Genomic DNA, 22,168 nt, shown 5'->3' with positions numbered 1-22,168 from the left:
TTCTCTCATAGGACTCTCCCTACCTCCAAAATAACAGCCCCTGCCCTGGTCTGCATACTTGGTGTTGTCTTCTAGAGGCATCCAGCAAGCCCTCCATCCAAACACCTCAAGACATTGCTGATTGTTCCTTTCTGGAACTTTAGGGAGTAGTCAGTTTTCCCTATTCTGAGTCTTGAAAGGGCCATCAAACATGCAAGACCATTTATTTTCCAGTCCATTTGGAGACAGGCAATATAATCCTGCCTTCTTCTGCAATAGTGAGACTGGGAAATGTTCCTCTGGATCCCAGGGTTTCGACTACAAAAAGCCCTTTTCTCAAGCTGAGACACTCCAGAACAAAGCACAAGACAATATGGATTCCTTTTTTAGGACATGGCACACCCAGCACTAAAAAGAGATAAAATCCTATACGAAGCAGTACATTTTGAGGAGCAGTTCCCCTACTTCCAGTTAATGATTAGAACTACTCGAGGATTTATGTGATGGTCATATTCCCATTGTGCACAAATCTTACACTATCTGAACTGAACTCATTTCTCTCTTTCAGATGTTGGAGAGTTATGAAGTTTCACACAGATTACAATATTCTGTGTATTATACCTTCCAGGAACGATATTCTATCTATCCCATGCTTTTCTAAAGCACCCATACCCATACAATCCAATATCAGATCTTTAGCTGGACTAGCAACTTGGAGCACTGAGACTTCAATTTGGGTGTAATTTTGGGATGTAATCTCTATGTAAATTGAGCTCATAAATATTTAGATTTGAGAGGAGGTGGACAAGGAGGGAAGAACAAATGTAACTTTTCTCTTAGTACCACAAGTCAGCTAAATCATACACAGACACTGACAATTTCAAGGAGGCGGCTATGCATCCTGTCCTGCTGGGGTACTAGCACCCACATGTGGCAGGAAGTACAGTGATAAACAATCACATTGTGCAAATGTGTGGAGAATCCCAGGTAGTCTATCTGGGCTGACTTTTGGTCAGACAAAGTACAACAAGTGAAAACCAATACTCGTATGCTATGGAGAGGAGGAAGGCCACACAAGATTTCCAAAGGTTGGATAAAAAAAACCAAAAAAAACAGTTCATCAGAAATTCTCACCCCACTAGCTTAGGTGGGCCTTTGTTGGAGCTAGGAGCAGTGAAGACACCCTTCAGTTAAGACAGGAGATCTTGATTAGGAGCAGCTGAGGGAGTGTTCCATGTGTCTCCTCCTCACATCCCCCAGTCAGGGTTCCTTGGCAGACCTCTAGGTGTGGAGGTGGTATGGCTTTCACACGCACCCTAGAGTTTATATTATATCAGAGCCATTGTCGTCATCTGAGATACGCACTGGAAGATCCCTGCCAGGTAGTTTGGGATGAGGGGGGTTATCCCAGATAAATTTTAAATGCTCTGCATTTAATCATATTCTGGTTTCTGCATCTCATTGTTTCTGTTCCCATATCAAAACAACCAAACAAACCAACAAAAAAAAGCGGCAGCTGCCCTTTACAGTAGCAATGTTACAATGTTGCTCAACAAATACACTAAAATGTAGGCAGGATAGGGAAGGAGCGGCATTTTTGACCAAAGACATATTTCCGACATATTTTGTTTTCCAACATCTCCCTCTGGCCAAGATACAGATTGCTACAGACATCAGAATAATAGAGGATTGTTTTCATGATGCTTCTTGAAACAATTAATTTGGTGTGCCAGACTAACACATCAGAAAATGTGGCATCGCTAGCCTACATGCCATAGAAAAGTACCTTTACTACAAAATAGGATACAAAATTGAAAAAATCTGTAATGCTCTACTAAAACAAACAAACAAAAAAGTATTTCAACTATCTTAGGGGGTCCAAGAAAAGACTAAGACAGAAATTTTTCAAAGCTGACTAGGGGATTCAGACACACCATTCACACTGAAATTAATGGGAGTTGTGCATCACATCCTAGATGCTTAATTTAGATCCTTGGGAGGAATCCTGAGGTGTCAGCTCATCATAAACTCATTTTACATTTAATTCATATTTACGTGCTAAGGTTAATGTTAAATGATCAGATCATGATTCTGTAATGATAAAAATATGTATCGGCACTTCATCTCACTTATGCAATAGTTAAATCTTATTCATATGCATTTCAACCGGAAACAACTTTGTATTGTCTGTGCGAAGTATTAATAATTCTTCAACCAACACAAAAAGATTTGCTTTGAGTTAATTTAAATAGTCATTGTCTGTTTTGTATCACAGTTACATGTGGATGAAGAAGAATTGCTGGTAAAACAAAGTACTTTTGCACAGAAATAAATGCATAACAGCAAGGAATTAATAGACAACACTAGTTTACGGGTTTAAATACAACAGCACATTCTTTCTGTCCTATATGGAAAAGGTGTTAAGCACTGAAATTGTAATTAAACTTGATGTGAAGAATTAGATTTATACCAATATATTTAAAAGAATATTTCTTAGTCCTACTAAATAGTATAGTGTGTAAGCATACAATTAAAAATAAAAAAGGACTCTGTCCATTAAATTTACAGTTTTCTTCTAGTTTTCCTCTGCTATTCTAAAATTTTCCATTAAGACATTAAGATAAACTAACTCTGTATTGTACAAGTCCCTATATACGACAAGAGCTATTATAGTCAAATGCAATCAAATGGCCTGAAGTAATATTAAGTGTCTGAGTTAAACCCAGACAAGTCTATCATGCCATCCTTAATTTACTTCATTGTATAGTGCTTATGTACTGCAGTATATATTAAAAGATGTCTCCTATTTTAGATCACAGAAACACCTACTTTAGCTATAATGTAAGAATGACAAATGAAGTGACAGCTCTGTATTTGAAAAGTGAGAACTTATAGCAGTCTATTCTTGAAACATCACAATACAGCTGATGAGCCTGGTTCACAGAGATTCAATAGACCTTCCCAAATGAAAGGAAAAACTATAGTATTCCTGTACTACAGGCAAAGCAGAGGTAGTTACATTTGAGGAAGAAATGCTTTTTTCTGCATTTTTGAGAGTAAAGTGTAAAATAAATACATTATCCTCCTAGATGTTATTTTTTCACAGGCTTCTTGTTTTGACTCGGTTCACTATCATCATGGCTTCCCTTGAAATATTTACATTTACAGTAAAATAATTTTTTAAACCTAAATTTCCATTGTTTCTACAATTATTTATTCTATATTTTATTCTAACATCACATTATTTTGTTTTCTTTTTAAAGAAGAAAAAGATTGGTCACTGATTCTATGTCCCAATTCATCTAGCCACATTCAAACCAAGAAGTATGTTACCTACATGTGTAGTCCCCATTTAATTACCAGGGGACTAACTGCCCAGACTAAGAATGACAGAATCTTAGGTATAACTGGTATGCATGTTAGTGTTCCCTGATGGTACTGTGTATCACAAACATACGTTAGCCTTGAAAAATAAAAGGGAAAGGGAAAGAGAAAAGACCTTTACTCAAAGAGTACTGTAAAGAGATTTTACTCATTATCCCATAACAATTCTAAAACAATACTGAACTGGTACTGGTGTGAATTGAGGGGAAAAACCAGTAAAATTCAAGAAAGCTTAAAATAAATTTGTTTGGGCATTTAAAGAAAAATCAGTAAACTAATTAAGATAGTCACCCAAAAATAAAAAAGAGAGAGAGAGAGCATTTTTTAATTATATGCTTCAACAGTCTATTGCTGCCAAAAATCTTTCTTCCCACTCAATACGTTTTTATTTCAGTTATAATTCTTTTAATGGATAAAGAAAAAAGGTTGTAAGAAGAGGTTTTAAAATAAAATTGTGATTGTAGTCAGGAGGAGGAATATATCATCATTGTTACAGTATGAAATGCTCTGTGAACAACCATTGTAATTTAAGGATATCTCATGGCTTCTACTTGAAGCCTCTATTTTCAGCATTTATAAATCCTTTTGTAGAAATTCACTCTGAAGAATATTTTTGTTGCTTTTCACTTCAAAGCAGTGGCTTTGATCTATTTTCTAATTGTTTTTAAAGACGCTTCCAACTTTTTATTGTCACCCCATATAATGCAAAAACGAATTTCCCATATGCTTTTTTTTTTTTTTCTTGTTTTTAAAAACAAGATTAGCTTACAGACAGAAGGAAACAGGAACATTTAGGGTCGGGAACCATATTGGCAACAAAGGATAGCTAAATTAATCTAACGGTTATTCTTTCTGACACACACTATTTTTCTTGCCAAAAGACTGGCAGTGTTACGGCTCTCTAACCTTTAACAATATAGGTTCCACAAACTGAACCTATAAATAAATTATCATTCCTTACATACTCAAGTTTTTGTTTGGATTTTATGTGCCACAGAGCAATGTTCAAATGCTGCCCACCTGTTTTCAGAAGTATTCAGAACAGGAATTCTACATCTCAACCAACCAAATCACGGAGAATATTCTGACTTTATCTACAAGTAAAACTGAATAATGCTTTCATTCATTTATAAATGACTCACTTTCTACTGTTAAAAATTATGATGGCGGCATTGGAAAATAAGGGTCTAGATGATTTACCTAAAGTAGACAGACACGTCAATTTGAAACACATTTGCTTTTAGGAGTTCTTTCCCTCCAAACTGCTATGAATCATCACTACTATTATTCAATACAATGGGTTAACTTTACTCTTCTGTAATTTACTGCTGTTAGATGCTATTATTAAGTTACCTGTCATTAATGATCCAGTTCAGACAGAGATTGAGGGAGCTAAGGTTTTTGCATCTCCTCACTATTTCCATGACAGTTTCATTATCCAGTTCTGTGATATGACGTAGATCCAAGCTGGAAAGGTTTCTTAGCTATTGAGAAAAATACAATAAAGAGGACAGTGTCTGAAAATGTATTCCTATTCAGTAAGTACTGACATATTCTGTTATTAAAGCTTTTACACCTTTTTGGAATCATGTACAGTATAAGAAAGATAGGCAAGATGCATTGCTGTAAATGAAAAAGCCCTTCTCTCTCTTCTGTAAAAAGGGTTTAGAATAGAAACATTAATATAGATATCAACCTGAGAACACCAGATTTTTTTTAATTTGAGAAGAGTTTATTACTGAAAATGTAATACAATTAAAATGACAGAATATCTGTTTGCTAGTATTTTATGGCCCTCTAGCATATCTATAGTTAAGAGTGTTTCAGCAGTTCTATTATGAACTTTTTTTTTTCTTCCCAGATTTAGTACCTGCAAAACTCTGCTTTGGCTTTTGGCTTGGAGTTATATCTGAAATCAGAGCCTGCCAGCATTTTCTTTTCCTCAAATACTAAAATGTTTGTTTGGTGGTGGTTTATAGTGGAATGCACAGAAAGTTAATGCTTTCAGAAACTATTTGCAATCTCAGAACTGAAATATGTGACTTGGATTTTTTTTAAAAGTTAATCTTTGTAGGACATCACATTGCTTGCCATGTTACAATTCCTATATCAAGCTCACAACTTTTAGCTGAGCTCAAGCATATCTTTTAGAAAGACATCTAACCTTGATTTAAAGACTTAACAATGGATGTGAGAACTCCCCATCATGTAAGGTGGTTCCAATGGTAAATTAGCCTCACAGCCATTGGTCTTCAGGATTTTCAACTAAAAGTGTTCAAACATCATGAGTTAGACCCTACACAATCATGAGATTAGTTTAGAAATCATGAGGGTTTTAAAAAAAACAAAAAACAAAAACAAACTTTGGGGGAGAGTATTTGCCTTCTGGGGTTTTTTTTTTTTTTGAGTCTTTTGCACAAACTATCTGACCTACAATCCACCCGATCTCTTTTAGATGTATCCGCGTCAGCACTACCAATCAGTTGTTTGCAGCCCGGCATGCCGCCTAATAACTGATCAGCTGTTCCGACGGTGCCCAGGGTTCGCAGCTGCTCCAGCCCTGTCTCAGAAGTCATGGAAGTCCCAGAAAATCAGTCCATGACCTCCGGGACTATCAGATCCACAATCCGTAAAAAATGGTCCACGGATATCTGCATCCGTATTCCAATATCCGCGGATATAAAGATGATAACCGTGGATTGCAGGGCTCTAATAATACGCGCTATAGGGGAGGTGATTTTTAAAGCACACTAATGTGTTATGCACTAACTGGTCCATGTAGACCCTGCTAGTGTGCACCAAATGTTCCCTAGTGCATTTTACATTAAAGCACGGGAACAAGGGAATATTTAGTGCACACATTAACAGCGCTTTAGAAATCAACACCCCCATAGTGCAGACATTATCCCACCATGTGAGCAAGCCCTTTGTCTGCTAAAGAGGCCTCTCCTATCTGAAAGTTTCTCTCCATGTAGGTATTTACAGAGCAATCAAGACCATTTAACCATCACTTTGATTAACTTAATTTCTATAATCTCTTTCAGTCACTTAGGGGGTGACCTGTTGATTTAGGGTTAGTTGTAAAAATAGCAGATCACAGTTTTCATATGGAAATGTGATTTTCATATTGACAGCTTCCCCTTAAATGACAGCCTTCTTTCAAATTTGTTGGGATAGGAAGGATAACATCAAACATTCAATCTTCCTGTAAACAGCAGACATTACTATTACCATAATAGTTAACTGAACCCTATTCTGTCAGACCTACATCAAAAATTGTGCTGCCTTTCTACTGTGCTCTCTCTCTCCAGGCAGCTTCTGGACAAAGTGATCTCTTATAAAGAATACTACAATATTATACCTAGCTGTCTAAAATATTATATCTTACAATAGTTATATATGGAGAATTTAAACAAGTATTTGTCCATAAGAGTAGGGTTACACAAATTCACAGGCACACAAATACAATCCTGCCTTCCTGGGAGTAGCACAAAATGGCAAACTTTATAGCATGGGTAATTTTAACATTAACCTGAAGTATTCCCATTTTTTAATTATTTTTAATATCTGCTGGTAAAAAATAAGATGAACTCAGTGCACATGTAAGTGAAGGATGGATATAACAGGAGGCATATTCTGAGCTAATGTACACAAGTTGCTACGAACTCCTCAGAAAATGACTCTCAGTCCATTTCTTTCTAAATACACTTAGTCATAGTAACTGCTAGTGTTTTCAGAAAAGCTGTCTGAAATAATCTCTGGAATACTCTAGAACAAATAATTGCATTTAGGTAATACTGACATTTTAATTAAATTTACCTTCCCTGTGTGAGAGAATAGTAATCCTATTCAGTATTTAAGTCACCACCAAGGATTTGATTAAGTAAAGACTTACAACTGAGATCATATAAATGGTTCACTTCAGTAGTTAAACACTAAGTCAAGATATTTAAAAGAAACTGGGGACTTAGAACGCAGGTAATCTTTAGAATTGGTGTAATGATGTTTTATTCCACAAGGTCTAAATTCCTCCAATTTAAAGTTCGAAAAGAAATTAAATAGATTTATTGCCTACAAAACTCTGTTGAATAAGGACTAAATTCAGGGATTCAGCCCCAGTAATGTGTTGCATGCAGGATATTTTCTCAGGAAGTGGGAAAAGAAACCTACCCCTAAGGGATCCAGAGCTGTTTTGCAGAGGCTACTCCTGCCCAATTGCTGAAGGGCTTTCTGTAACCCTAACTAATTCTTACTACTATGTGAATACATACTGGGAGGAGAAGGGCAAATGGGGTTTGGATAGATTGAGGAGCAATGGACTCAAACACCAACAGATTTCTGGGCCCTTCTCCTATCTAATATACTTTGTTGCACACACAGACTCAGCAGCATTGGTTCTACATAGCACAGAAGAGAAACACTTTCAGTGTACCCCCACAAAGGCAGACCCTCTCCCTTCACACTTGTGCAGTGAAACTGCAATGACTCTGCTGCTACTGGGACCTGGATTCGCCTCGATTAAATAATTATATTAGCTAATAGCTAACACATTATTGGCCTTGGTAATAATTGTGGGAATAACAGGCCCATTCATAGCATGGGACAGTCCACTGAAGTATTAAATGGAATAACACTAGTCATGAATTTGGATGATAATCCTAATTAATGGTTCCCTTCAAATTTTTTCTACCAGCAGTGCAAGTGGAAAGCTCAGTGCCCCCATTTAGTAAATAAACGGCATGCACAAACACCAAAAAAATCATTACAATAGTGTTTTATATGTCAATCCAAATAAATGTTCATCCTGTAGCAATATGAGAAAAGACATTCTCCTTTTCCACTTAAAACTGAAGAATGGATCTATATATTATGACTGATCGTTGCCAGGGAATAGTTCACTGCTGTTTTCTAAATAAATGTTTTTGCATGGAATCACCCCAAATCCCAGAAAGACCCAGGTCTAAAGAATAATCAAACACATATACTTGCCCAAGCTCTTCAGTGTTGGAGGGCAGCTAACCACTGATGTACCAGAGTCCCTCAATGATGAATTTATCTAGGTTTTCATATGGCTGTCATCATCACTGTATCTGGGTGCTTCACAACACCTCTGTGATGTAGGCAAGTATTCTCTTATCCCCACTTTACAGATGGGGTACTGAGGCACAAAGGTTGCTCAAGTTAACACATAGAGTCTGTGGTGGAGAATTAAAGCCAGACCTCCTGAATCCCAGTCCATTGCCTTAACTACAAGACCATCCCATGAAGGATGAGCTTCTTAAGGGCAAGAAGTAACTCTGTCAGGCAATTCAGATGGGCATGTGTACCATACCACAATAACCAAATCTCCACCAGGGAACTCCTGGAGGTAATAAGGGACTACATATTACAAAAAATGAAGGCCAGCCAAAAGCACTTTTTTTCCAGCCCCACTATGTTTACTAACAGATAGCAATATTGCTGGCTCTTTTTTCTTGATGAGTTTCATTATTATTGTTATTTATTGTTTTATAGTGCCCAAGAAAGGGCACAACTTAATAAAGATAAAAAGACACAATGTTGGATTTTCAGAGGTGCTGAAAACCTCAACAGCTCCCAATGTTTCAGCTTACACTGACAAACTGGATATTTGGGTGATCAGCACTTCTGAAAAATGAGGATCATCATGCTTACTTCAAGTGGCTTACAAGTGGGGTAACAAGAGGAAAGAAGGATAGTGGTCCCAGAAATAAGAATACACAATTTCTCAATAAAGGCTTTTGCTTTGAATGGAGAGATTCCCCAAAACTGGGATGAAATTCTAGCTCCAGTGAACCTATTAACACAACTGCCAATGAGTTCAGTGGGGCCAAGATGTCATCCCTTGTTTGCAGTCACTTCATAATCATTTCACATTTGAGGGCTCAGGGCTACGAGGTCCAGATCCACGCCCTGATCGTCGGGGCCCTGGGCGCCTGGGACCCCCGCAACGAGCCTGTGATCTGGGCCTGCAGTGTGGGTCGGCGCTATGCCCAGTTCATGCGTCGCCTCATGGTCTCGGACTCCATCCGGTGGTCTCGGGACATTTACATCGAGCACATCACCGGCCACCGGCAGTACCACGAGAAGAGGGATGGAGCGTCTCCACAGGACTCTTCTTCCGGACTCACGGACTCAACCCACCACCATGACGGATGCGGCGAGGGACATACCAATGGACGCGGCGGGGGACATACCACTTTGTATGAACTTATTTACTCTCTTTGCTAAAAACCCCCAATGTAACCCACATACTTAGTAACGTTCCCCCATTCCCCTATATCCCCTTGTATCTCTTAGCGCCCACACCATCACCCCCCATCCAGGACACCGCAGCTTATCCCTTGTTGTTCTCCCCTGACTTCCAATCACACCCTGTGCCCCCCGATAATCTGCATGCTATCCCTGGATGTTTTATAACTTTGTCTCTTTAACTTTATGGGTTACCCTTGTTACTTTGTAAACATTATCTTCAATAAAACTTTTATATCTACAAAACAACTAGACACCCGCAGTGGGCCCGTGCTAGCTGACTCAGGCTCGTGGGACCTGGGCTGCAGAGCTGTTTTATTGCTGGAAAGACTTCCGAGCTCGGGATGGTGCCCAAGCTCTGGGACCACCCTGTAGGGTATTAGCGCCCAGGCTTCAGTCTGAGCCCAAACTTTGACACAAAAAATGGGAGTGTGCTAATAAAGTTTGCGGATGACACATAGTTGGGAGGTAATGCCAATACAGAGAAGGATCAGGATATCATACAAGAAGATCTGGATGACTTTGTAAATTGAAGTAAGAGAAATAGGATAAAATGTAATAGTAGGAAGTGCAAGGTCATCCATTTAGGGATTAATAACAAGAAGTTTTGCTCTAAGCTGGGGATGCATCAGTTGGAAGTGACAGAGGAGGAGAAGGACCTGGGCGTACTCGTTGATCACAGGATGACTATGAGCCACCAATGTGACATGGCTGTGAAAAAAGCTAATGCAGTCCTAGGATGTATCAGGTGAGGTATTTCCAGCAGAGATAGGGAAGTGTTAGTACTATTATATAAGGCGCTGGCGAGACCTCATCTGGAATACTGTGTGCAGTTCTGGTCTCCCATGTTTAAGAAAGATGAATTCAAACTGGAACAGGTGCACAGGAGGGCTACTAGGATGATCCGAGGAATAGAAAACCTGCCTTATGAGAGGAGACTCAAAGAGCTTGGCTTGTTTAGCCTAACCAAAGGAAGGCTGAGGGGAGATATGATTGCTCTCTATAAATACATCACAGGAATAAATAGCAGGGAGGAAGAGAAGTTATTTCAATTCAGCACCAATGTGGACACAAGAACAAATGGATATAAACTGGCCATCAGGAAGTTTAGACTTGAAATTAGACAAAGGTTTCTAACGTCAGAGGAGTAAAGTTTTGGAACAGCCTTCCAAGGGGAGCGGTGATTTCTATTCCTTACATCTGACGAAGTGGGTTACAGCCCACGAAAGCTTATGCCTACAGAAATTAAACTTGTTAGTCTTTAAAGTGCTACAGGACTCTCGTTGTTTTTGCTGTGTTAAATATGTTCGCAGCAATTTTCATTACTAATTAAGTTGGAGTACTCCCCTCTCACGTGCTCATGGCAGTCTCATTTGATTTTTAAAAATAGTACTTTGTCACGCCTAAGTGCTATAGTGTTGAGTTCCCTGTAAGTCACTAATACTGTAAGTGTATGAATAATTGGTAACAGTACTGCTATTACTACTTAGCATTTATGTAGCATTTTTAACCCGGGATCTTAAAGCACTTTACAAATATAAACCTCTATGAAGTGGATATTATTGCTATTTTACAGATGGAGAAACTGAGACACTGAAGTTACAGTGGACGATATACCACAGGGCACAAAATAAAATCAGTAGAAAAGCTGGGTATAGAGTCAAAGATTTCTGGTTCCCAGTTGTCTACTCCAACCACTGTATATGAAGCGACACATTGTAAAGAAAAGCTACATTGAATTTTGAAACTCTTTCAGATTTTCTTCTTCGTTTCATGTTTTACAGAAAGGAGAAAGAACCAAATAACTTTAAAATGACCCACAGGGTAATAAGGGACACAAGACTTTTGTTTCTAGGCTTAAGTGGACCAGGATATTATAGATTTTTAGTTGCACATGGTAGCAGAATATCTTGTAAAACACATTTATTTATATTTGCATATGAAATTTAGAAGAAAAAAAAGAATAATTTTCTATGCTAAGACCTAGAAATATTGTCTTGGATCTTTTAAATAATATAACCATGCTAGAATCTAGCAATTAATTCTGTTTAAACTGTATTTTGAAGATGTGCACCTGAAATATTTGTGCGCAATATACGCTTTGTGTTGAAATTAAGTTTTTTCATTAATGCATAAATATTAACTATAATACAAAAACAAATTCCCATTCCAATGACATAAAAACCACTTCAGCATCAAGAGACACAATCATTTAATTATTTACATATTTGCTCTTAGAGTACAGAATATTAAAAAAACCTCTGTAAACAGCTGACTTTTGATCTGTCAGGCATGTATCTTGCATACCCTAAACATACCAGACTTTTAATCACAGTGATTGTCTTGCCTCCATTGTCTTGCAGAAACAGGATATTCTGTTAATTAAGTTTCACTTCTTACAGCATGAGAATGAATAGTGTTCTCCTCTTTCTTTCTTTCTTTCTGACATTCTCTCTTTGGCTGCTTCTACCCTGCACACCACTGGTGGTGGGTGGAGTGTTGAATATGTGTTACCACACACTGCAGTGAAAAGCAGGCTGCATCTGCATTGTCATATCTACCTGTGTCAGTGAAAGGCTCAGGCAGAAAGAGGCAGTGAGGAAGGGTGAGCAACAGGGAGATACCAGAGCCTTTCATCACTCCCTTTCCCCTGCCAGAGCTTTCCCCACTACTGACGGGGAAAAGCTGGAGGCGAATTACTAGAGCTTTTCCACTGCAGGCGGGAAAGACTCTGGAAGCTTCTTGCTGCTGGATCCTTTCCCTGTAGTAGGGAGACTCCAGCAGGGGGAGGCAGCGGGACATTATATTGCTAAAAATCACAGCATAGATGGGGAGGCACTGCTTGGGTGAGTTGAGACCCCTATAGGGTGCATATCCATGGGATTCAGGAGTGTCTACTCGCCTAACCAGTGCCTCACCATCTACAATGCTATTTATACTTGTGCTTGGGAGGCACATAGTGTATGTATTCTACATGCTGCCAAAAGGAGTGTGCAGTGTAGACATACCCTTTCTCTTGAAACAGAAAGAATGATACAAATAAAAGGATTAAAAATATGACAGTAAAAAGAGAAAGCTAGAAAAGTAAACAATAGTTAATTCAATTCCATTTACCATATATGCTGTACCATCTGTGCTCTACTCTCTAGGTCAAACTTTTGTTGCAGGAATACAACTCCTTTGTTTTTTGTTCCCAGTTTGGTTAAAGACTACTTCTGACTCTTAAGCTCTAAATTAACTTTTAAAAAAACCATGAAGACATACAAATTAGAACAATCTGAACTATACTAACACTAGTTCCTTCTGAAAATCCAATGGATGGGAACTGGTACATTAAGAAATAAATATCCAATAATAGGTAAAGTTCCTTTTTCTATACTTTCAACAAATCAATCCTGAATCGAATATCAATCCTAGAATCCAATCCAAGTACAGCTGTACAAAATGAAGGGTACAGCAGATGAGGAAAACGTGTTGTTCTTTACTCCCATGTTGAAATTAAAATGTGTCTTTGGGTTTTAGAGAGCGACTAGTAAAATGGAAGGTCAGATTCTCAGCCCTATTAATTATTTGACAGTTTGTAGTTTGGTATGTAGGGTGTCTATGTCCTACATAGAAAGGGAAATGATGGGTAAGACAGTGTAAAGGAAGTCATTAGACCATAGATGGTGTTGGAGGTGGGGAGTTCCAAAGGCAGAGCTACAGTTGGTTTAAAAACAACTTCAAATTTCTTTCATTTCTAATACTTAACATTTTTTAACTAAAACAAATTTTAAAATTATTGTAAGAAAAGGTTTTTTTTTGTTTGAGACTTTCTTTAAGTTTGTTAAAAAGGAGTTTCACGGAAGTTAAAAACTCTGTCTGCTACCTTGACAGACAGTGCAATGCTTGAAGTTACAGAGATTATAATTTCTTCCACTATAATGTATATGGATATTGAAAATTTCATGGGAACTCCAGCAAGGTCAGCAAGCCACAAAACTTCCATGTAGAGCTGGGTAAAAGATTTTTAGCAGCTAGTAAATTAATTAAAAAATGCCATTTGGAGAAATCAAAACTATTAGCTGAATTCCACCCTAATTTGCAAATAGTTTCAAACAAATAAAAAAATGAGGAAGAAAAGTTTGAAAAAGTAAAAATGCTTTGGTTCCGGTTCATTTAGGAAATGTCAGTTAAAATTGACCCATTTTTGTTTTGTTCAATACAAATGAATTTTTTTTCAGCAAGAAAAACTTGGGAGGGAATCACTAAGTTTGAAATAAGCAGATTTATTTTTTTCCTTTGAGTATTTTGGTTTGGCCACCAAACTGAAAAACAATCAATTATTTGCTCTACTTCCATGAGAATTCTTTCAAAATATTGTTAACACAAAGGCTAAAAAGCGTGTAAAACCTTTAAATGAAACAGAAAACGGGAAAAAAATACCTTGTTTGGCACTTAGAATTGATCTTTAATTAATTAATCCATCCAAGACTGATTTTCAACTGCTTATCAAACCTTCCTTCCCTATAGGACAACATATCATTCTCATCCTCTGCACACAGATTGTGTGTCTATATCCAGGTATCAATGGTTGAGCATGGTTAGTGTCTAAAAGGTCCTATCTTTATTAAAGCCACCTTTATTGTTACTTCAGGGGAACGTGTAATGGTGTAGTGAGTTTATAATTCTTTTTTCAGATTTCTCCTGATTTGCCTACTACTGACCCATTGTTTCTGCTGTAAAAGCAAGTACATAGCCAAATACTACCGGCCCAGTTTAGATCTAGCACCCATTTTACACCTGGATGATTCGAATGACTCCACTGCTGATTTATAGAAGTGTAAAGAAGGATTTTTGGACTCCAGGGGGTGCTGCATGACATGGAGAAACTGATCCCTTGACCTCCAGAGCCATCTGCTAATATCCATTTGCATGCAACAACCAGGGCCACTGTCTGATCCCCCGCCCCACAATAAAGGAACAAGTACCTCAAAATCTCTGGAATGTCGGAAGATAAATATTTGATTTCTGTGGGCTGTGCAAGTGGCTTAAAGACAAAGAGAACAGAAACCCCCGCCTCACCCTCTGAACTAAATGGCTGATGCAGGCACTGGGCCTGTTAGAGAAAGATGCTGCAGGCACATTAGATATCAAGGACACAATAGCCAAAATACAACTGACTGCTATCTCAATTAATTCCTCTCTACAACCTCTGACAGGACAGATGAATGAAGCAGAAGGGAGAATATCCTCAGTGAAAGATTAGATATTAGGGCTCTCTGCCCAAGTGCACAGAAGCCTAACAGACTTACCTTCTCTTAAATCTAAAGTAGCAGACCTCAAAGAAAGGGGTCGCTGTAATAAGCTGAGAATTACAGGAGTACCTGAAGAAGCAAAGAAAAGCAAACCACTAGAATTTGTTCCCTGGCTTCTTACAGAAGTGCTCAGTTGGCCAGATGATTTTAAACATGATTTATAAAGAGCAGAAAGGTCCCAGGCTCCTAAACTGGCCTGAGAAGCCAAAGCCTCAAGGACTGATTGTCAGATTTCTCAAAATTACTGTAAAAGAAAAAACAAAATGCAGCTAGCTCATGAAGTACACAGAACTGTTTAAGGGGATGACACCAAATACAATAATGGTTTCTCAAGATTTAAAAGGTTCAACCACATCTTCAGCCTTTAGGAGAGGAAGGGAACTTGCCAAGCAGCAACGACTCAAGAATTTTATGAAGTTTCCAACACAGTTCTATATCAATGGTGGGTGACAAAGCAAATCAGTTCCAAAAGCCATCAGAAGCAGAAATATTTTTAAATAGCCTGCAGTGAATTAAGTACCTGTTTATGCCAAGTTTACTTCCCAATTGGTAAATTTGCCCTACTTACACATACAAAAACTTATCAAGTGACTGGGACTAACTTACTTATTTACTTACTTATTCGGGTTCTCTCTTCTGCTCCAAGCTTTTATTTTATTAACTTTGGGACATATATTATCACATTGCATCAAATGGCTAAAAGTGAAGTACCCCAGAAGAGAGTTAAGGGAACACCTTATCCTAAATTGATCTCCTGGGTGGGAGATGAGGACTGACCATGAAAAGGATTTATTTAAATTGTATATTAGCAATACTAAATGCCTTTCTGCTTGTATTTGGGTTGAGGAGTTAATGAAACATTAGACAACATCCCTAACTGGATAGCTCAATATGAAATGTTTGTGATTATACAAGATCTATCTGTTAGCTCAGCATGGACGTCTATCAAAGAGACCACTGCAGCTGCCTGGTGTTCTGTAGGAACCTGAGGGCTTAGATTCTACGTTTTAAAATTTGTTTCAGTGAGAAACCCTGCTGTGCCACCACATCTAGCCACTGTGAGGCCTCAAAGCCTGGTGATGTGACATTCAGTGTGCTGGAAGGATGAGAAATGGCTTTCCTCCTGGTAAGACATCATGGAAAGGTGCACAGGAGCAGAGTGATGTAACTGAACTCCCTATGGGCCAACAGAGAAGAGGAGAACATGGGTTGCTGAGCTATGTGGACTAGTGATTTCTGCCATCCCTATCAGATCCGACTTCCTCTCTCCCGCACTGCCCCTGCTTATCCCTTTCCCCTCCTCCCATTCCATGCTCCCCCACTCCTCTTTTTCCTCTCCTCTACTTCCCCAATTCTCCCCCCAATCATTCTTTCCCACCTTCCCTTGAAGCCTCCCGTAACACCTTCACCCCCTTCCCCAACCTAAAATTTTATATAAACTCAGACCCCGAGTACATGGACATGGAGTATGAAATTTGTATGGATGAATCACTTGCTGAATTGGATTGCGAGTTGTGCTATTCGGTACATAAATTTACAATTTGTGAAGCAGCTGAATTTCTCCCTTGTCAGTTACATGTCCTTTAATATAGAGAATGAAAATGGGATGTTTGATTGTAAAACAAAGGGAGGCGGGCAGGTGGCTCTGGGAAAATAATCCCCACAACATACAATATCTCTCCCAATGCCCAAGCTGTACTACCAGTTCTCTGGTGTTTGGTTTGGCAAACGAAAAAGGTTACAGTTAGGGGATAACACACTGGCATATTCTTGACATTCCAAGGAAATATCACATTTGTGGACTGTATACTCCCTTTCTATCTCCTTACAATGCACTTACTTCTTTGCTGTATGGGAAATATAGGATGCCTGTTTTTAAATAGTGGATATTGATGAATCTCCCAGCCTTGATGGTGTGACTCCCTGGCTTGCAGCCTCTGGAATTTATGATTGGTTACATTTGTTTACAGCATTAAGTGTTCGACAATAGCTGCTTTTTCATTATGATTTACTTTTTAAGTGGAGAGTTACCACTCAGGATAGAGTAGGCACACACTACACACAAAAGAGAGTCAGTCAGGTTTGCCAGTAGGTCAAGTTGCTATGTGTATGTTATGTGTCTTGATGCTTTTGCTTTCATTTGTCTTTTTGGGCTCTTCCTTCCCGCTCTCCAGAGCCCCCTCCTATATACCATTATCACACACCCTCCTCCCCACCCCTACACTCTCTATACCAGCAGCACTCAGGAAAATTACAACCTATGTGACTGATTTGCATTGAGATCCTGCAGGCAGCTGCAAATAATGTTGATGCATCAAACCCAATTCTCCTGCACCTACCCTATTCCCTATTCGGAGGTCTGGCAAGTGGCAATCATCTGGCAAGACAATCCAAAGATTGTGGAACAAATCTTAGACATTTTAGCCATAGATTCATCCTCCCTCCCTCCTCCCCCATGGAATTCTTTGTGGAGAATATTAAAAGAAAAAAGTGTACTTGTTATTAGAGAGAGCAAAGGCAGATGTAGTGCTTTTTGCAGGAGACACATGACCACAGATAAAGCTGCTAAATTAGAATGTGATGGGGTAGGAGAAGCAGAGTCTTCTCATCCATATCCAGAGGAGTAGCCATACTTTTCCATAAAGCGCTGGGAGTAACAATGTCAAAGTCCATTTCAGATGATCAGGGCAGATTTTTAATCCATAAAGTCACCGAAAATGGATCTGAAATAATCATGCTATATGGGCCTTACCTTGATGATCCTAAAATCTTTCATACCATTATTTACTAAATTATACGGAGGACTCCATACTCTTTATTGTGATTTCTGGGGGTTTTAATTAAGGGCTTGATTCTTTTGTAAACAAATCTCATCCTCAGGGTCATAAACCAACCAAAACTAAAATGGCTCTGGAAATGCACATTAAAGACCTGGAACAATGTGATATCTGGCAGCTCATCCAATGAGTAGGAACTATTCATACTTTTTCCCAATATATGGTTCCTATTCCTATACAGATTACCTTTGATCTCTAGGGATTTAGTTAATTCTGTTATTGATTCTTCCATTGATACCAATTCCTGTCTCTGCTATGCCCCTATAACTCTTCAAATATCAAAAGATCTAGGTAAGAAATAGCCATGTACATGGACATTTATTTCTTCACTTTTATTGGACTCCCATTCAAACTTCTTATTGAAAAAGAAATTGGCCTGTTCCTGGAGACAAATGAACCTTCAACAGCTTCCAGCAGGCTATTGTGGGAGATGCTCAAGGCCTATTGAAAGGTAGAATTATTAGTGTGGCATCTGCCTAGAAGAGGAACATGGAGAAAATATGATGGCCTTTGAGAAAAAAGTAAATGAACTTGATTTTTTCTTATGACACAGTCCCTAATCTAGATAGGCTGTGATCCCTGATCAAATTGTAGATATAAACTCAACAAGCTGCACTTGGCACAGGCTGAATTCACCTTATTTCAACTCAGGCTGTATTTCTGGAAATCAGATGAAAACGCTGGCAAGCTACTTGCATACCACATAAGAGAAAAGGCCTTTGCATGTGGAATCACAATGAATTGTGACAAATATGACAAATTATATATATCACAATAAGATATTAATAAAGAGTTCTTTAATTGCTATAAAGATCTGTACAAATTAGACAAACCTTTCCACAAGAACTTTGGATCAATTTTTCAAAAATATTACTGGAGTCCAGCGTTGAAACCTTGCCACTCCCCGAACACAGGATGTGTTAATTGGGGTGATTATTGATATTACAGGAGTGAAATATGACAACTCCAAACCATACACCATTTTAGTCTTAGATGCAGAAAAGGCTTTTGATAAAATGGGCTGGAAGTATGTTTTATACCCTACAAAAATTTGAATTTGGACCTGTGTTTAGTTCCCGAATCCAACTGTTATAGTCTCACCCAATCTCTTACAATACAACCAACCACGTAATTTAGACTACTTTCAGCCTCCTCAGGCACTGTTTCCATTCCTGTTTGATTTGGCTCTTGGGCTCTGGCAATAGCCATACGGGCTCATCCAGCAATCCAAGGCATGCAACATGTTTCCATGGTAAATAAATTGTTATATGCAACTATATTCTTTTTTTTAAAACGTATCCAAGTCAGAAACCACAATTATAGTTCTCCTATCTCTAATTAAAAATTTTGTATCAATATCTGGTTACAAAATAAATTGGAAAAAATCAGAACTATTGGAAATCTCCCAATTGTCATGTAGTAGGGCTCTCTCTCTCAGTGGAATTTCCTTAGGCAAACTGATGCAATTAAATACATACCTATAAAAATTCCAAAAAATATTAATAAACTAGTGTTGATAAATTTAGATCCTATACTCTCTCAAACCACCAAGGGGCATCATCTCTCCCTGAGCCTATGCAAAAATGTTAACACAATAAAAATGAATATTCTGCCTAGGCTCCTCCTCTGTCTTATTTAAGAAAATTTAATAGCATTATCAAAGCCTTCCTGTAGGGCCCTGGTCAATGTTCACAACAATCTTTTAAAAAACACCAACTTCTTAGAGGCAAGGGGGAAGATGGGTGAGCTCAGAGAGCTACAAAATTACAACTATGCTTTTATTATGTCACAGATGTCAGATTGATTCCAGCATGCTAACACTGTTATAATCACATGGGTGGAAATTGAATTTGTATTAATACATCCAATTCCCCTTACCTATCCCGCCCCCATGGGTCTCCTTGGCGCCTCTTTGTGTCCGATGAAGAAGAAAATAAGTTGAGTGCTGTGGTGGCAGCACAAAAGACTTGGGCTATTCAACCTAAGAGGTACCAATTTAATTCTTTCCGGCATACAACAGCACTTATTTACGGCAACCCAGACTTGCAAATTGGGAACAAACCTATAATTTGGAAGAATTAGCTGAGAAGGGGCATCACACTGATTTCCCAATTAATCAGTGATGAGGGCTTTGTCCCTTTCCTAACACTAAAGCAATATTATGACCTGCCATCCTTTGTGGAGTTGCAGTACTTACAACTAAGACACTTGCTAACATATCCAATTTGATCCACATGCCCTAGGACTGCTAGAGACCACAGAACTACTGGGAACCTTAGAAACAATTCATGAACGCCCAAGATCAATGTCCACTATGTATACTTTGTTAACTCCATTCATCTGGAGATCTTCATGAAAGTTTGGAAAGAGGATTTATTGCAGCCCTTACAAAGAATCCTAGTGACAGAGCATGTAATTTAATGTTAAAAATGCTTCTGTGGATCTCAGGCTATGCTTGATACAACAAAAACAAATTTCAAAATGTATTCGGCATCACAGATATTGCATAAGATAAAGGTCTTATGCTCTGATGTTTGTTAGAGCTGTAACAAAGAAAAAGGAACCCCGATGCATATGCTATGGGACTGTCAATAGTCAGGTAGCTGTGGAAATAGGGGGACATAAGTGTTAAAATAAAGCTTGACTTCAACAGTCAAACGTCAAATAGAAGTTACACTATAGGATATTTACCTGGTAAGATGGGTTTAACTCTGCCACAAAGAGTTTGGTTCTTTAGCGCTGCAATGATCATGAAGCACATGATTTTACAAAAATGGAAGAGCAGGCTTATGCCTAAAACACAGCAGTGGAATTCAGACCTGTCTGAGTTAGCAGCCAAAGAAAGATAATTTATTGCCATAGCAAGCAATTACTTGAATACAAAGAAATTTTAGATAAATTTGGATAAAAAATATTGAGAAGGTTCAAAGAACATCCACCTACATCTTCTTCCTTCTCCCAGCCCCTCATCCTCTCCTTCTCTATTCATGTATGTCTTCTCCTATTTTATTACAGTTACACCCCACACTAACATGTTATGTCTACAGAGTATTGTCTGGTCTTGCAGACTTGACAGGTTGTAAAATTGCATCATTTGCATAATTCTACTGGAGATTCCATGAAATGTGTGGTATTTGGAAACATATACAACCTGTAAGTCATTTACCTTGTTTACTTTTCATTGTCTGTTTCTTTAAGAAAATCAATTAAAATAGTCACAAAAAATGTACAAAGTCATGTCTACAAAGGGACACCTAGGAAAGTTAAGACAAATTAACTGAAGGTGTGAATTTAAAGTGCATTAGTTAACGCGTGGATGCTCTCATTCAGAAGCAAAGTGTCTTAGGCTATGTCTACACTAGAGATCTTACAGTGGCATAGCTGTACCACTGCAGTTGCACCTCTGTAAGGTCTCCCGTGTAGTCACTCTCTGCTGACAGGAGAGAGCTCTCCCGTCAGCATAATTAAACCACCCCCAATGAGGGCAGTAGCTACATCAGTGGGAGAGTGTCTTCCGCAAACATAGCGTTGTCCACACCAGAGCTTCTGTCACTGAAACTTATGTCAGTCAGGGTTTTGGGTTTTTTTTCCAAACCCCTGACCAACAAAAGTTTTATTGATAAAAGCGTTAGTGTAGCCTGTGGCCGATGGCCGGCCCCCCTCCAGTGGGTCTCGCACCTTCCTGCTTGTAGTGGGCCAGGAAGTTGCCCGTCACCCCGTCTTCCCAGGGGAGAGGTAGGGCCCCGGGCCCACCCGCTCCTCCGGGTCCCAGCCCAGGGGCCCTATTAGAAGCAGCTATGTGCTGCTGGTACTGCTTTCCAGCTGGCACACTCTTCCCCTGGGCTAATTCTCCCCCTCATTCAGTCTTTCTGGCCTCTAGAGCCAGTACCTTCCTCCTCACTGTTCGACCCCTGGGCTCTGCTCTTCAGTCCACTCCTCACACAGCACAGCACAGCACAGCACAGCACTCCTGCTTCCTCCAGCTTGTGCCCTGTGAGTTTGGGACGGAGCCCTTTTATGGAGCACCTGGCTGAACCTTAATCAGCCTCAGCTGCTCCTAATTGCCCCCAGTGGCTCTGAGTTAGTCAGCAGGGAATAAGGCCCGGAGCATTCTGGAGCTCACATATCTTCCATCCACCACTCTTCTGCTGCTTTCTGTCTTCGCCCTATCACAAGCCATAGACTTAGTTGGCTTTAATTTAATACCCTTTAATAATTAAAGCCACTTTACTTCTGAATGAGAGCATCTACACACTCTAAATTCACATCTTCAGTTAATTCAGCTTAATTTTCCTGAGTGTCTCCTTGTAGGCATTCCCTAAGAGAGCAAAATCAAGCCCTGTGAATTTAAAGCCTTTCTAAAGAACTGCCACTAAACATTTGAGGTCACCAAAAATATAT

The 22,168-nt window shown here is 38.9% G+C and overlaps 1 protein-coding gene across 2 annotated transcripts in view; it reads right to left on the bottom strand.

Annotated features, from left to right (window-relative positions):
* The window catches only part of FBXL17 (F-box and leucine rich repeat protein 17), a 422,229-nt gene that overhangs the window by 266,374 nt on the left and 133,687 nt on the right, over window positions 1–22,168 (bottom strand). For both annotated transcript variants that reach the window (XM_067568742.1, XM_067568743.1), the window contains exon 6: window positions 4,717–4,847. In XM_067568742.1, the coding sequence (XP_067424843.1) occupies window positions 4,717–4,847 (131 nt within the window). The remainder of the gene's footprint in view (window positions 1–4,716; window positions 4,848–22,168) is intronic.

This window comes from Emydura macquarii, unplaced genomic scaffold (assembly GCF_026122565.2).
Source record: "Emydura macquarii macquarii isolate MOO-44397 ecotype Brisbane River unplaced genomic scaffold, CSIRO-AGI_Emac_v2 contig_2897, whole genome shotgun sequence".
Classification (NCBI taxonomy): domain Eukaryota; kingdom Metazoa; phylum Chordata; order Testudines; family Chelidae; genus Emydura; species Emydura macquarii.
The sequence above is the reverse complement of the archived record's forward strand: the minus strand, read 5'-3'. Positions and strand labels throughout refer to the sequence as shown.